Consider the following 14,945-nt stretch of genomic DNA (forward strand, 5'->3'; position numbering starts at 1 on the left):
ATGCAGTGGGTCTCAATGCTAACTGCACGTTCAAATCAGATGGGTACTGCTAAAAGGATATTGATGCTAGGGCCACCCTTTTTTTTTTAAAACTATCTATCTATCTATCTATCTATCTATCTATCTATCTATCTATCTATCTATTTTATGGCTGCATTGGGCCTTCATTGCTGTGCACGGGTGGGCTTTCTCTAGCTGCAGAGAGTGGGGGCTACTCTTCGCTGCAGGGCTTCTCATTGTGGTGGTTTCTCTTGTTGTACAGCATAGGCTCTAGCAACACGGGCTTCAGTAGTTGTGGCTCATGGGCTCTAGAGCATAGGCTCAGTAGTTGTGGTGCATGGGCTTAGCTGCTCCACAGCATGTGGGATCTTCCCGGATCAGGGCTCGAACCCGTGTCCCCTGCATTGGCAGGTGGATTCTTAACCACTGAGCCACCAGGGAAATCCCAGGGCCACCCTTTAGATAAAATAAAACTGAATCTCTGCGAGTGGGTCTAGGAATCAATATATTCTAAAAAATTTCCAGGTGATTCTAATGCACACCAAAAGTTGCTTATTCCAAGAAGGATAAACTATGATGATCATTCAAGGTTGTGAAGCCAAGTATGAAAAACAGTCCACTAACAAGGGGTAACTAACTAATGACCTGTAAGTAGTGACTCTCAATATGTTGAATTTATATACATTGAAAATCTGTCTTATGGTCATATGCATGGTTTAAAAAGCACAATGTTTTGTTGATATTGTTGAGTTTATATCATATTATATGTGGATGCTTATATGTATGTCTTCCCTGCAAGATAGTGAGTTCCTATAGGGCTAAAGTCATGTCATATTAATCTTTGTAGAAGATAAAATCAACAATGTAGTAAGAACTTTTGATTAATTTATTTTATTTATTTTTGGCTGCATTGAGTCTTCGTTGCTGCACCCGGGCTTTCTCTAGTTGCAGCAAGTGGGGGTTACTCTTCGTTGTGGTGCGTGGGCTTCTCATTGCGGTGGCTTCTCTTGTTTCAGAGCACAAGCTCTAGCTGCGCGGGCTTCAGTAGTGGCATGTGGATTCAGTAGTTGTGGCTCTCGGGCTCTAGAGCGCAAACTCAGGAGTTGTGGTGCAAGGGCTTAGTTGCCCCGCAGCATGTGGGATCTTCGCAGACCAGGGCTCGAACCCATGTCCCCTGCATTGGCAGGCGAATTCTTAACCACTGTACCACCAGGGAAGTCCATGTAGTAAGAATTTTGAACACAAAGAATTGCAGATTTAACAACTGCAAGGGACTATCTGATTTAAAGAGTTGTATTCTGATACAAAGTTTTAACACAGAGACATTTCAATAGAGAGGAAGAGGAATTATCTTTTAAAATAATAAAAATCACATGCCTTTTATTTTTGTGAAGATAAAACTGTTGGGGGGCATAGCATGGTTTTAAAATTTATAAATAAATTATTCTTCACAGATAATACAGAAATAGTTACACTACAATCTGTCATTTCCCATTTTTTAAATAAATGTAAATAGCAGAATTACTATTTCAAAAGACTACTAGAATGGGAATTTATTATGAATAAGAAACTCATTTTTTTTTAATCAAAGTCATATGTATTCACTCAACAAATATTATTAGCAGGCAAATGGTTTTGACCCATGTCTCCTAAGAAACAATTAGTCTTAGGAAAAATCCTAATCAGGCATGGAATTTCTAGGATCTTACCTAATGATCGTCATAATTGTGAATTAGACAACTGTTCGATCCTTGAAAGTATGTGTGTATATACACGCATGTAGATGGCAGAAAGAATTGTTTTACTAAAAAAGCAAACAAATACTTAAACATACTCTTCACAGCCCCATTTCAAACCAAAATACACACACACCCTGCTCTGAATTTGCATCACTAACCTTTACAATTTTGTTTACTTTGGCTGAGGATGCTGGAGGTGGAGGTGTCTCTGGACTGGGCTCAATTTCTTCATCTGGTACAAGGTCAGGGTTAAGTGAAAAGATGCTCTCCAGGTCAATCTGTTTGATAAAATGCATATATTTTGAGAGTGAATTTGGACAATTAACCTTTCATTTTCAAATAAATTTATACACAGAGAATAAATGTTAAACAATTTCAGCCTAAGGAACATTATTACCTTGAAAATTAAATTATCTAGAATTATAACCCACATATATTTAAAAGAATCTCTCTTAAGTTAGTACTTTGTTGTCTTGATCATATGTCCAATCACATAAGATATGCAGGAGGAATCTACCTTTTTATCAGTGAAATTTTTTAATCACTTGAAAGTTTTTCAAGAATGATAAAGGATACATGCACTATATTAAACTATACAGTTTTCTATTTTGTTTCATATTCAGAATCTTGATTATAAGACTAGAAATAAAATTCAACCCAGTGATCATACCTCTTTGCCTTTTGTATCTCCATTTTCTATCCATTCAACAGTTACACTTTCATTATCTTCATTTAAAGATGTTACCATTGCTTGATGTATTCGGCCTAAGTGAGAATAAAATATACACTTTTAAAATGCCACAAATTATGGTACTCCTAAACACTGTCAAAAACAATTTTATAATTTACAAACTTACAAAACTATGATACTACTTTCCTTACAAGGGATTTCCACAGATTCTCAGGATTAGGGAATGAATTTTATCTATGGGACCATAAATCAATTTGCCAATTGTCAAGACCAGGAACTCACTAGGAGCCAACAGTGATTCTGAAGAACACAGAACAAAAATTAATGAAGCAATTTTTTAATACTATGTAGATATAAATAGTTTTAAATTTCACTATCAAATACTGTACAATTGATCAAATTGTTTAAAAATTATTAAGAAAAGGAATCTGAGTCCAAAAAGTTTGGGAAATACTAATTAAAAATGTTCTCTAAATCCATTCCACTCCTTACTTTCTTTGACGACTACAGTATTTACCATCTATACAGAGAAGACATTATATATTATGTATTAAACTTGTTTTCCCTCTCCTAATAGACTGTGGATCTTACCTGTTAATAACTATAGATTTAAATATTTTACATTTTTACATAATATTCCATTATGTTTATCACAACTTATTTAATACCTATTGATGGTCAGTTAGGTTTGTGCAACTTTTTTTACTATTATAAACATTGCAAAAAATACTATTGCACATGCTGTCATGCACTTGTCATCGCACAGATCAACAGATATATATACATATACACACAGGAGTATGAGTACTGCGTGTATATGTGTATTTTTTCACTTATTTCATCTGTTTTCATCTTACCCACCCATTTGATTATTAGTCAAGTAAGGATGGGAACTATTTGTTATATATCTGCATCTTCAATATTATATAATAAAATGCTGAACATATGGAATATTCATATGTATTTCCTAAATGAAATCATTGAGGCATCTATAATTTATCTTAGAATAATTTACAGCTCTAAAATCTTTTTAAAATCCAGATATATAGTATATAAAACAATGTTATTGTAATAACAAGGCATACGGTATCTTTAAAGAAAATATGAATACTAATAATTTTATAAGTATTACTGTCTATGTATGAAGTTACTGTCAATCAATATTTTTTCTATATGGGCTCATATAAAAATTTGAAGAAGAAATAAATATAATCTTGTTAAAAATTCAAACTTTGAAGATTTAAGTACATACTCTCAGCTTTAATACTGGTGCTTTTTTATGTTTTTTGTTTGTTTTGTTATAAATTTTATTTATTTAGTTAGTTTTGGCTGAGTTGGATCTTCGTGGCTGCATGTGGGCTTTCTCTAGTTGCAGTGAGCGGGGACTACTCTTCATTGTGGTGCACGGGCTTCTCACTGCAGTGGCTTCTCTTGTTGTGGAACATGGGCTCTAGGCATGTGGGCTTCAGTAGTTGTGGTGCATGGGCTCAGTAGTTGTGGCTCGTGGGCTCTAGAGCACAGGCTCAGTAGGTGTGGTGCACGGGCTTAGTTGCTCTGCAGCATGTGGGATCTTCCCGGACCAGGGATCGAACCCATGTCCCCTGCATTGGCAGGCAGATTCTTAACCACAGTGCCACCAGGGAAGCCCTGATGCTTTTTTAAAAGCTAAAATATGTACTGGCAATCTTTCCATGACAGATCAACATTAATTTTAACAACTTCATAGCATTCCATAAAAGGAATGCATCATAATTTATTCCTTTACTAGAAGTAATTTAAATTGTTTCCAACTGTTTGCCATTACAAGATGCTGCACTGAGTATATGTACATAGGTGTGACTGTTTTCATAAATAAAATTTCTAGAAGCAGACTGGGTTAAGGAGATTGAAATTTTGATAGATATTTGAAAATTGCTCTCCATTTATATGCCCATCAACAATGGGACCTATTCCTCCATACCCTATCAACACTGAGCATCATCAATTTAAAATACTTTTACCAACATGATAGACTAGATCTTTCTTTAAGCTACTACTTTGTGAGCACATATATGTCAGAGACTGGCTCATTTAATCTACATTGGTTCATTCAACATAACAAACATACCTATGAAGTGGCTACCTCTCTTTTTAAAATGAAGAAACTGAAGCTCATGGTTATACAGCTAATAACTAACACGGATTTGAACCTCAGTCAGATGCAAAAGCACTTGCTATTATTACTATGCTTCTCTTCTCTCCTAAATCAAGCTGATGAGGAAGAAGCCTGTGTGGCTAAAATTCCAAATACCCCTGTAAAAATTCATTAACTGTAGCATAGACTCTCAACCCTCACTGTGCACCAGAAACTCCTAGGGAGACTTTTTACAAAATAAAGTGATGATGCCCGAGTTTTACCCCCAGATACTGTCATTTCTCACCAGTTCCACGGAAATCACCTTGTTGTAAGCCACCAAGGCCTTGATCTTGGATTACTGCAATTCTCTCCCAACTACTCTCTCTCTTCTACCAGATTTGCCCTACTGCCTATTCTCCATAGAATAGCCTAAACATTCCTGGTAAAAACTAAGTCAGATTATTCCTTTGCTCAAAACTTTCCAGTGGCTCCCCATCTCACACAGAGTAAAAGCCAAAGGCCTTTTAATGTCATATAACAAAGACCTACATGATCTGACCCCTCATTACCTCTGTGACCTCGTTCATCCCTGACTATGGTAATTCTCCAGTTTTACTGACTGATCCCTATCTCACACAGTATTCTCCCTCCCTCCAAAATAGTTCTAAGTGGGTCAAGGACTAAAATGTGAAAGACAAATGTAAAAGCAACTGAGTAACTCACGGTGCCATTTACTCAGATTAAGTGTACCTTAGAAGAGAAGCAAGTGTCGGGGGTGGGGAAACGATGAGCTGGAAAAGACTGAGAGGATTCAAGGAAGAGGATTAAAAAAAGGGAAATCAGATAATGCTCACTGAAATTTGATTTGGACAGAAATCAGGTAAATAACCAGTACAAATAGTATATGTCAGTTGGGTCCTCTGGGAAGCAGATGTTGAGACAGCTATGAGGACAAGAGGTTTATTGTGAAAGATAAAAGGAGAAGGAAACAGGACTGGTCATGGAAAACTTTCAGACCATGATGCCTATCTGAAACCTCTGAAAGAAAGGGGACATAAAGCAGGATTGAGCAAAGAAAGCCTCAGACCTTGATGCGGATCTGACAGTCTTGGCCAACCCATCAGGGAGCTCCAGAGCAAAGACTGACCATTAGAGGAGTGCCACACTGGGCCTAGTACTCACACCATGCTCAGTCACTAGCTGGAGGTTTCCCGGGAAACACAAGGCCTCAGCTCAAAAACTATGGAGCCTTGAAGATATTAACAGCTGAGGCTGTCAGCTAAATGTACTCCCTGAAACTGAAGACGTTTTTTTCAAAGGGAGATCCAAGCAGTGTATCTATGATTGCCACAGGATGTGAACAAGAGAAAGATTGAGTTTAACTGGTAATGGAAGCAGAGAGTAGACCTCAGAGAGCCATGCGCTGCCCTGCTATCCAGCATCACAATCTAAGAGGAGCTACCATCTCCATAACACGAGTAGTGAGGCTGAGACCCAACAGCCACTCCTCCCCCACCCCACCACCCTTGGCAGCCTCACAACAGTAACACCCACTAGTGGGGACAAGAAGATTATTGCTACAAAGGTTTTGGGAAAAGTGAAGTGGTTTAATATAACACATTGACACGATTTCATCAATAGGAAATGACTCCAAAGAAGATGCATTTGAACAATGGACTACCATAAAGAATAACTTCCAGTAGGAAATGGAGAGGCTGTGGTTGAGGTTGTTGAAGAGTACAGGTAGAGGTCTCCATGCAATTCCCAACAGAACTACCACAATAATGAGAATAGAGAAAAGCACATGCATGTTTCAAAAGGCAAGACCAACACCACCATTCTTATTGTTAAGCATCTAACACAATATTCCAACATTCCTAAGGAGGAAGAAGTGACTTAGTGTACTGATACTAAGTGTGTGAGGAGAGGCAGACCAGTGGGACAATGTCTGTATTAGGATCACAGATTACAATTTCACAGGGACTTTAATCTTGAAAGACAGCCTTAGAGAGATCAGTAAGGAAAAGGATAAAGAAAATCACAGAGATAATACCCAGTATCAGCAGTCTTCTCAACAATGGTATCTCCACAACTTCCATTACTAATGCAAACACCCAGAAAGCCTTAAGCCACAAGTCAGGAGAGTCAAAAGCAGCTGATCCACCAGTTAAGATGAAGCTCTAGACATCTAGTAGGGCAGGACTGAGAAAATGTTGGCTTATCTCTACCATAGTCCAGTTTACTCAACCAACAAGAAATGACTGTGTTGTTTATGGTTTCCTTTGCTGTGCAAAAGCTTTTAAGTTTCATTAGGTCCCATTTGTTTATTTTTGTTTTTATTTCCATTTCTCTAGGAGGTGGGTCAAAAAGGATTTTGCTGTGATTTATGTCATAGAGAGTTCTCCCTATGTTCTCCTCTAAGAGTTTGATAGTGTCGGGTCTTACATTTAGGTCTCTAATCCATTTTGAGTTTATTTTTGTGTATGGTGTTAGGGAGTGTTCTAATTTCATTCTTTTACATGTAGCTGTCCAGTTTTCTCAGCACCACTTATTGAAGAGGCTGTCTTTTCTCCACTGTATATCCTTGCCTCCTTTATCAAAGATAAGGAGACCATATGTGCGTGGGTTTATCTCTGGGCTTTCTATCCTGTTCCATTGGTCTATATTTCTGTTTTTGTGCCAGTACCATACTGTCTTGATTACTGTAGCTTTGTAGTATAGTCTGAAGTCAGGGAGCCTGATTCCTCCAGCTCCATTTTTCGTTCTCAAGATTGCTTTGGCTATTCGGGGTCTTTTGTGTTTCCATACAAGCTGTGAAATTGAGGTGGATGGACCTAGAGTCTGTCATACAGAGTGAAGTAAGTCAGAAAGAGAAGAACAAATACCGTATGCTAACACATATATATATGGAATCTAAAAAAAAAAAAAAAAGGTCATTAAGTACCTAGGGGTAAGACGGGAATTATAAAGACACAGACCTACTAGAGCATGGACTTGAGGATATGGGGAGGGGGAAGGGTAAGCTGTGACAAAGTGAGAGAGTGGCATGGACATATATACACTACCAAACGTAAAATAGATAGCTAGTGGGAAGCAGCCGCATAGCACAGGGAGATCAGCTAGGTGGTTTGTGACCACCTAGAGGGGTGGGATAGGGAGGGTGGGAGAGAGGGAGACACAAGAGGGAAAAGATATGGGAACATATGTATATGTATAACTGATTCACTTTGTTATAAAGCAGAAACTAACACACCACTGTAAAGCAATTATACTCCAATAAAGATGTTAAAAAAAGAAATGAGTGTGAAATTCCAGCAATAAGAAATGAATAAAAAGACTGGATCTGAATGAACAAATGAAGTGCTAAGTGTTTGCTTTTTGCCAGGGGATCAGGTAACTAGAAATATCTGGAGAACCTATGCAGCATGGAAGGCTTTATTATTTTTACCAAATGATGTCTCTGAAAAAAAATTTCTAAGACTGAATTTTCCCAATATGCTTTTAAAGGTTTTTGTTTGTTTGTTTTATATATGGCTCAGTTGAGATACTCAAATATCTCATTTTTAATTGTAGTAAAAATTTACAATTTGATTTTTTCAAAAGTCAAACGGTAATCACCTGTTAACAAAGGTGTTAATAAAATAGAAAAAGGGACAGATGTGAGATTTTTCAAAGGAATAAAATCATTATGATTTAATGATAAATAACATATAGGTATTATAGGAAATTTTTGAGCCTGGATGACTGGGAAAATGATGCTACTAGTGGTGGAACAATGATATACTTTCTCCTGAGTCTATGCTGTTAATTACAATCATGCACTGGTGTTATTAAGACAACTACAGATACAGAATTACAAGCTCAGAGTTAGAAATATTTCTAATCAGTGTTAGAAATACCTTTCCCTAGAACCTGTGACAATCTTTCCATGTGGCCCTCCAAATACTATCCTATTTCTCTGATTTGAGAAAATTCTTATACTCCATCCTAATTTGTTGTCCTTTGACTCTGATTCTCCATCGACTTTATTGTAAGTTATATCATACACACATCTACACTTTAAAAAACAACAGAGCAAACACCTGTGTACCCACCATGAGCCAGATTAAGAAACAATACCTTTGAAACCCCGTATGTCCCCCTCCCTAAGTGAACCTCCCACTCCCTCTCCTTTTCCCCTCCACCAGAAGTAACCAATACCCTGATAGTTGAGATAATCATACTGTGGCTTTTCTCTATAGTTTTTTCATTTATAAATGTTAACACACACAAAAATTTAAAGTTTGCCTACTTTTAAACTGTACATAAATAGACACTACTTGTAAGACCTCTTTCTTTCGGACAACACTATTTTTCCGAGATTCACTTATGTTGCTGTTCACTCATTTATGTTTACTCGTTTATGTTCACTCATTTTCACTATATATGAATATGCCAAAATTTATCTATTCTACTACTGTTGATGGACATCTGTTTTTATGTTTTTGCTGTTAGGAAAATGGTGCTGTAGGCATTCCTATACATGTGTACTGATACAAATACACAAGTATTTCTGGAATATACAATGAGAAGAAATACAGAGTAGGAACATCTATAACTTTTCTAGTTAGCGTTATGATGTCTCCTATTGTAACTGCAAAGATTTGCAATCCAACTAGCAATTACTTCACATTCACAATAATACTTAGTATCTGTCAGATTTAATATATCATATTGTGGTCCTAATTTATCTGACTAAATGAGGTTATGCCTATTTTGAGTTCCTTTGGCCATTTAGGCCTTTCATGTGTTTTTTAATTTTTTTACTACTTCTCTACAAAAATTCTCTATATATTCTTGCTAATAATCTTCTGTTATATGTTGTACCAAATACTTTCTCCAAAGTTGTGGCTTATCTTTTCAGCTTCTTTATGGTGTCTTTTGATGACTTTGATGGTTTTTGTTTGTTTGTTTTTTTAAGATGTTGGGGGTAGAAGTTTAGTAATTTATTTATTTATTTTTGCGTGTTGGGTCTTCGTTTCTGTGCGAGGGCTTTCTCTAGTTGTGACAAGCGGGGGCCACTCTTCATCGCAGTGCACGGGCCTCTCACTATCGCGGCCTCTCTTGTTGCGGAGCACAGGCTCCAGACGCACAGGCTCAGTAGTTGTGGCTCACGGGCCTAGCTGCTCCGCGGCATGTGGAATCCTCCCAGACCAGGGCTCGAACCGGTGTCCCCTGCATTAGCAGGCAGATTCTCAACCACTGGGCCACCAGGGAAGCCCCGAGTTTTTAATTTTAATGTAGTCAAATACATATATATATTTCTCAATTATGGCTTTTTATGTCATAACATTCTTCCTGAGACTCAAGTCATTAAGACAGTTTCTTATATTTTCTTCTGAAGTTTTACAGGACTTACTGTTTATCACAGGGAACTGTTCTCAATACCCTGTGTAATGACCTGTATGAGAAAAGAATCTGAAAAACAGTGGCTATATGTATAAGTATAAATGATACACTTTGCTATACAGCAGAAACTAATGCAACATTGTAAATCAACTATAGTCTAATAAAAAGGTTTTTTAAAATAAAGTTTTCCAAAGCCTTTTATATTCAGGACTGTAACCCACTGTCATTTTGATCTTTGTGTATGGTAACACAATTTCCATTTTTTCTCCATGGAAAACAAATTTTTCCAGCACCACTTCCTGAAAAGCCCTTCCTTCTGCTTATCTGCCTCGCCTTATTGTTCTTTAAGATTTTCTTTGATCTTCTTAGTCTTTTGCAGATCTGTATAAATTTTAGAATCAGCTTGTCAAGTTCTAAAAATAAAATTAAAAAACCTTACCTGTTAGGATTCTGATTAGAATTGCATTGAATATTTTGTTTTCGATTTTTACATCATTATCAAGAGTAATACTAGCCAGCAGTTTTTCTTTCTCATACCAACCTTATTCTGGAATAGTTGGTATAAAATAAGAATTATTTGAAACTTGAGTGTTTGGTAGACACTGGCTAAAACCATCTTGGCTTAGGGTTTTATTTGTGAGATGATTCAATTTCCTTAATATAGGATTATTGTAGTTTTCTATTCTTTACTGTTTTGATAATTATATATTTCTAGGATATTTATATTAAGTTTTCACATTTGGGGCATAAAGTTGTTCATAATTATGTTGAATGTCTGTGGCATCTGTAATGATAATCACTTCTTATTCCTAATTTTTCAACTTTTTTTCCTTGATAAAATCTCACCTGAGATTTGTCAATTTTGTTTTTTCCAAGAACAACAAGGGTTTGTTGAGCCCCTTTACTATATGTTATTAAATACTTAATTACTGCATTTAGTCCTTCTTATTTCTTTCAACTTACTATCGGCATATTTTGCTGGTTCTTAAATTCTTAAGGTGAATGCTTTAGCTCATTCATCTTTATCTTTTTCCTTATAAGCAATTAAAGCTACACATTTCTCTCCAAGAACAGCTTTAGTAGCATCTTAAACATTTTCATAGGTAGTATTTTTGTTACTGTGCAGTTCAAATTATTTTCTAATTTTCTTTATTATTCTTTGACTCTCGGTATCCTGTTACTGGTTTCTAAAGGTGAGATACACCACCAATCAGAACAGATAAAGCCACAGATAATTGGTATGACTTACCCAGTGCACAGTGGCTGAGTATCACCCCTGTATTTCTACCTTAATGACACTGGACTGCCTCCTATGGAGGAAAATTTCCTATAATCTTACCTCTGGGAAGCAAATCAGCAGGAATTTTTGATCAGCATCTTTAAAGAGGAGCCACAAATCTTTGTCTTCAAAGAGTGAACCTGACTCTGGTTCTTTTTGTTTTTTCGTCCCCCATCATCCTTCAGGAGTCAAATTTTTCAGGAGTCAAACCTTGCCTGCTCAGCCTCACTCATCCCTCAGTATTTCTGATCCATTTCTGCTCCATGGTTATATCTTGTTCTTGAGCTCACTATTCCTTTTTAAAGGTTTTCTCTTATCTGTCTGGGGCAGATGGATGCCAATACATGAACTTTATTATACTATTTTGACCAGAAGTGCCAATTCATCTTTAAGTCCTATTTCATGTTCACAGAAAATGAAAGTGAGATTTGAAAACTGTTAAGTTCACACTATAATATAAAATCAACACTATTATATAAATTAATGATAACTGTTAGTTTCAAAACCCTATTTTTTAAAACTTAAATCTAGAGACAGATTTAAAAGTTTTCAGCTTTACTTCAACCTACTTGTAAAGATAAATTACAGTGTAGAAAATGTCATCTGTTGAGAGTGAAATAAAAAAACAGTTGCAAAGAGTTTTGAGAAATACAGAGAAATCCTGCAGAACATCCCCCCAATCATTTTCCCAGTAGAACACCTCTTGGTTTTTAATACACAAACTTCATAAAAATTATTTCTCAATGTAAGATATTTTGGCCAATATTTAAATAGGAAAAGATTTATATTTGTCCATGCCAAAACTCAATTCACATTTTAAACAAGAGTGTGCAAAGAAAAGTTCTGAGTTACATTCCAAATATAACTGATAGATGGTCAGAATCACAATTAAAAAAGCATGCCAAGTATCAAAGTGATACAAAACACAAGCATAATACTCAGTGTCAGCCACTTCCTGAGACCGTGTACTTGTCCTAAATGTATTTCTACAGCCTTTTATATTTATTTCATCCTGTTTTCCCCAGTGTTGAATGAGTCCCAAAATATTTAAGAAAATGTTGAAGGAAAATATTGAGGATGGGTAAAAAGCAATTATAATGGAAGAAAAGATTTTACTGTATATGAAATGGATTTGTTACCCTTATTTTTTGTTTGTTAAACATTACAATATTTTACTTATATGTAGGTGAATTTATAGTGTCTGTTACATTTTTGAAATTGGTTAGGAAGTTTGGGTTGATGACTACTGTTTCAATTTTTTCCTATTTAAAATAAAGGCAAACAGATTCCCAGGCAGCATTTTCCACATAAAACATCTGATTTTTAGGAACAGATTCCTGACCTCAGTGGGAGATGAATGTATTGTTTAAAAACAGGATCCTCTTGGTTTCTACTATTGAGAACTAACAGACTTTTACATATAATTAAATCATATGAGAACCACCGTAACTATAAGAAGAAAAAAATCAAGAGTCTATATTTGACCATTTATAACCTAAAAAAAATGACAATTTCATATGGTTAAACCTAAGAGAAATGTAAATTTCACCCCAAATTTAGATGTCAGATAATTTATAAAAATAATATCTACTAAATCAAATAACGTAAATATATAAAATATTTTGAAATCATAATCTTTATTTCAAAGCCATTTATGTTTAGTTCACTTTAAGAAATATCTTTACATCATTTAAGCCTCAACTTTTCGTTATGGTGAAATCAAAGGGAGAAAGTTCATATCTCAAATTTTAAAAATCTGTTAGTAAATATTAAGACAAGTGATTTTTTAAAAAGAAAAATCCCCACAAATGATTGAACAGAAGAACAAACACCTGAATTCAAGCCACCTTTGCCCCAGTGAACAAAAATAACAAATATATGCATTCTATATTTCAGGACTTTCTAATCTTTAAAATTAAGACGGCTACTTAAGATTGCTATTGGTGCTATTTAACTTGCCATAAAATCTCATCTATTTATTTAGCTGTCAAAAACACTTTTACATGTTGACAATTGCCTTTGGTCTTTGAAAACAGGATCCTATTATATGTTTCCTAGTTCACAGCTGAATTCACAGCAGCTGTGAGGATAAGAAATGCCAGCAACCAATTAGGCTGGCATAAACCTTGTCTAGCATATAAAGTATAATTTGGCTGCAAATGCAGAATGCAAGAGCTAAAATAAAGCAGTCAAGAATACTAATAAAATATCATTACAAGTATTTAAAAGTCGGAATATTTAAAATGCTAACAAATATATGTACATTATTAAAAGGATATAGTGGTAGAAGGTAAGGAAAAATATGGAAAAGTGACAATCAATTCTTTTCAGACCCACGCTGTTTTTACAGAGGTTGCAGCTGTTTGTGACATACCTAGGATTACAAACTCCATGTTTTTTTTCTATTTCTAATTACCCTAGAGTTGAGGTATACATAAGCATACGTGCAACAAGTCTTCCTAAAAAGTAAACATTATTTTTATCAGTCCCTCTTGAGCTGTTTCCATAAAATTTTCTTTTCATATTTCTAAAATAGTAAGATGCAAATAAAGTTTTCAAAACTGAAACATGAAAGAATAACACAATTAAAATGATTAGTCAAAATAAAACTTGAATTGATTGTTTATAATGGCAATTTACAAACCCTTAGAAGTTAATATCTATTTTTGTTTAAAGTTTGATAAATTTAAAGACACTGACAAAAATCAATGCTTTATAAATATCATTAGCTAAAAATATTAAAAATTTTTTACACAAACTTTGGATAAACCAGTAGTCACTGGTCATTCATGTGCATATAGCCATGCAAGGAAAACAAATCTAGATTATATGCTAATAAATTAAAATAAATAGTTCTCTAGTATATCTATTCTTTTTTTTTTTTTTTTTTTTTTTTTTTTTAGTGGCACGAACCCGTGTCCCCTGCATCGGCAGGCGGACTCTTAACCACTGTGCCACCAGGGAAGTCCTAGTATATCTATTCTTGATAAAACATTTAGTAACCTCAGTTTTCAATCAGAATACCACTGCATAATTTGAAAGGCTTTTTTTTTTTTACTGACTTTTTAAAAAACGGTAATAAAAACTAGTTTTCTCCTCTCTGCAAACAGGGACTAAGAGGAAAAGTATAAACATCCATACTAGGAAGAATAAAAAATTAAATATTACTCTGAATTATAAAATCACACATTCAGAAGAAGTGCTTGGCATGATGTTGCTTCCAGAGGGTGAGTAAAATACATATGCTTACTCAAGTCAAAGTAGTTGGTAAATAAATATCTGAAAGAAGCACTTTCTTCCAAGTCAGTTCCTACCAGAAGAGAATCCTGATAAATTTTCTTAAAACACACTAACCTCAAAACTCTTAAAACTTCATTTCATGTGATTAAAATCCATCTTAAATAGGCTTATTATTTCTTAAATTTTGTATAAAATATTGATTCCAGTAAAATAAATCAACTGTATAGTTATAAGAACCAGTGCCAGTGTAGAATGCAAATTTGAGTACATCTTTCCAAGCGGAGTCATAGCAAAATGTGTTACGTTAATTAACTTTTGTTGTCTAAGGAGGTTTGTTTTAAAGCTGTCTTTTAAAACATACAATTCCTTTCTTCAACTTATTAAAAGGATGCTCATTCAGGAATATGAAGATATTCCAATGGAAAAAAACTGGGGAAAATGGAGATTTCCACAATGCTGCTTTAAAGTAGAATATGACAATCAAAGGATGTT

General features: G+C 35.1%; 1 protein-coding gene across 2 annotated transcripts in view; it reads right to left on the minus strand.

Annotated features, from left to right (window-relative positions):
• The window catches only part of KIF2A (kinesin family member 2A), a 34,480-nt gene extending 31,978 nt beyond the window's left edge, over positions 1–2,502 (minus strand). Inside the window, exons 1-2 of one of the 2 annotated variants that reach the window (XM_024765335.1) lie at positions 2,410–2,502; positions 1,898–2,017 (exon numbers count right to left, since the gene is read on the minus strand). In XM_024765335.1, the coding sequence (XP_024621103.1) occupies positions 1,898–2,017; positions 2,410–2,487 (198 nt within the window). In that variant the 5' untranslated portion in view covers positions 2,488–2,502. The remainder of the gene's footprint in view (positions 1–1,897; positions 2,018–2,409) is intronic. The other variant, XM_024765334.1, reaches the window with a different exon arrangement.
• Between the last annotated feature and the right edge of the window lie 12,443 nt (positions 2,503–14,945).

Source organism: Neophocaena asiaeorientalis, unplaced genomic scaffold (genome assembly GCF_003031525.2).
Source record: "Neophocaena asiaeorientalis asiaeorientalis breed wild unplaced genomic scaffold, Neophocaena_asiaeorientalis_V1.1 scaffold198, whole genome shotgun sequence".
Classification (NCBI taxonomy): Eukaryota; Metazoa; Chordata; class Mammalia; order Artiodactyla; family Phocoenidae; genus Neophocaena; species Neophocaena asiaeorientalis.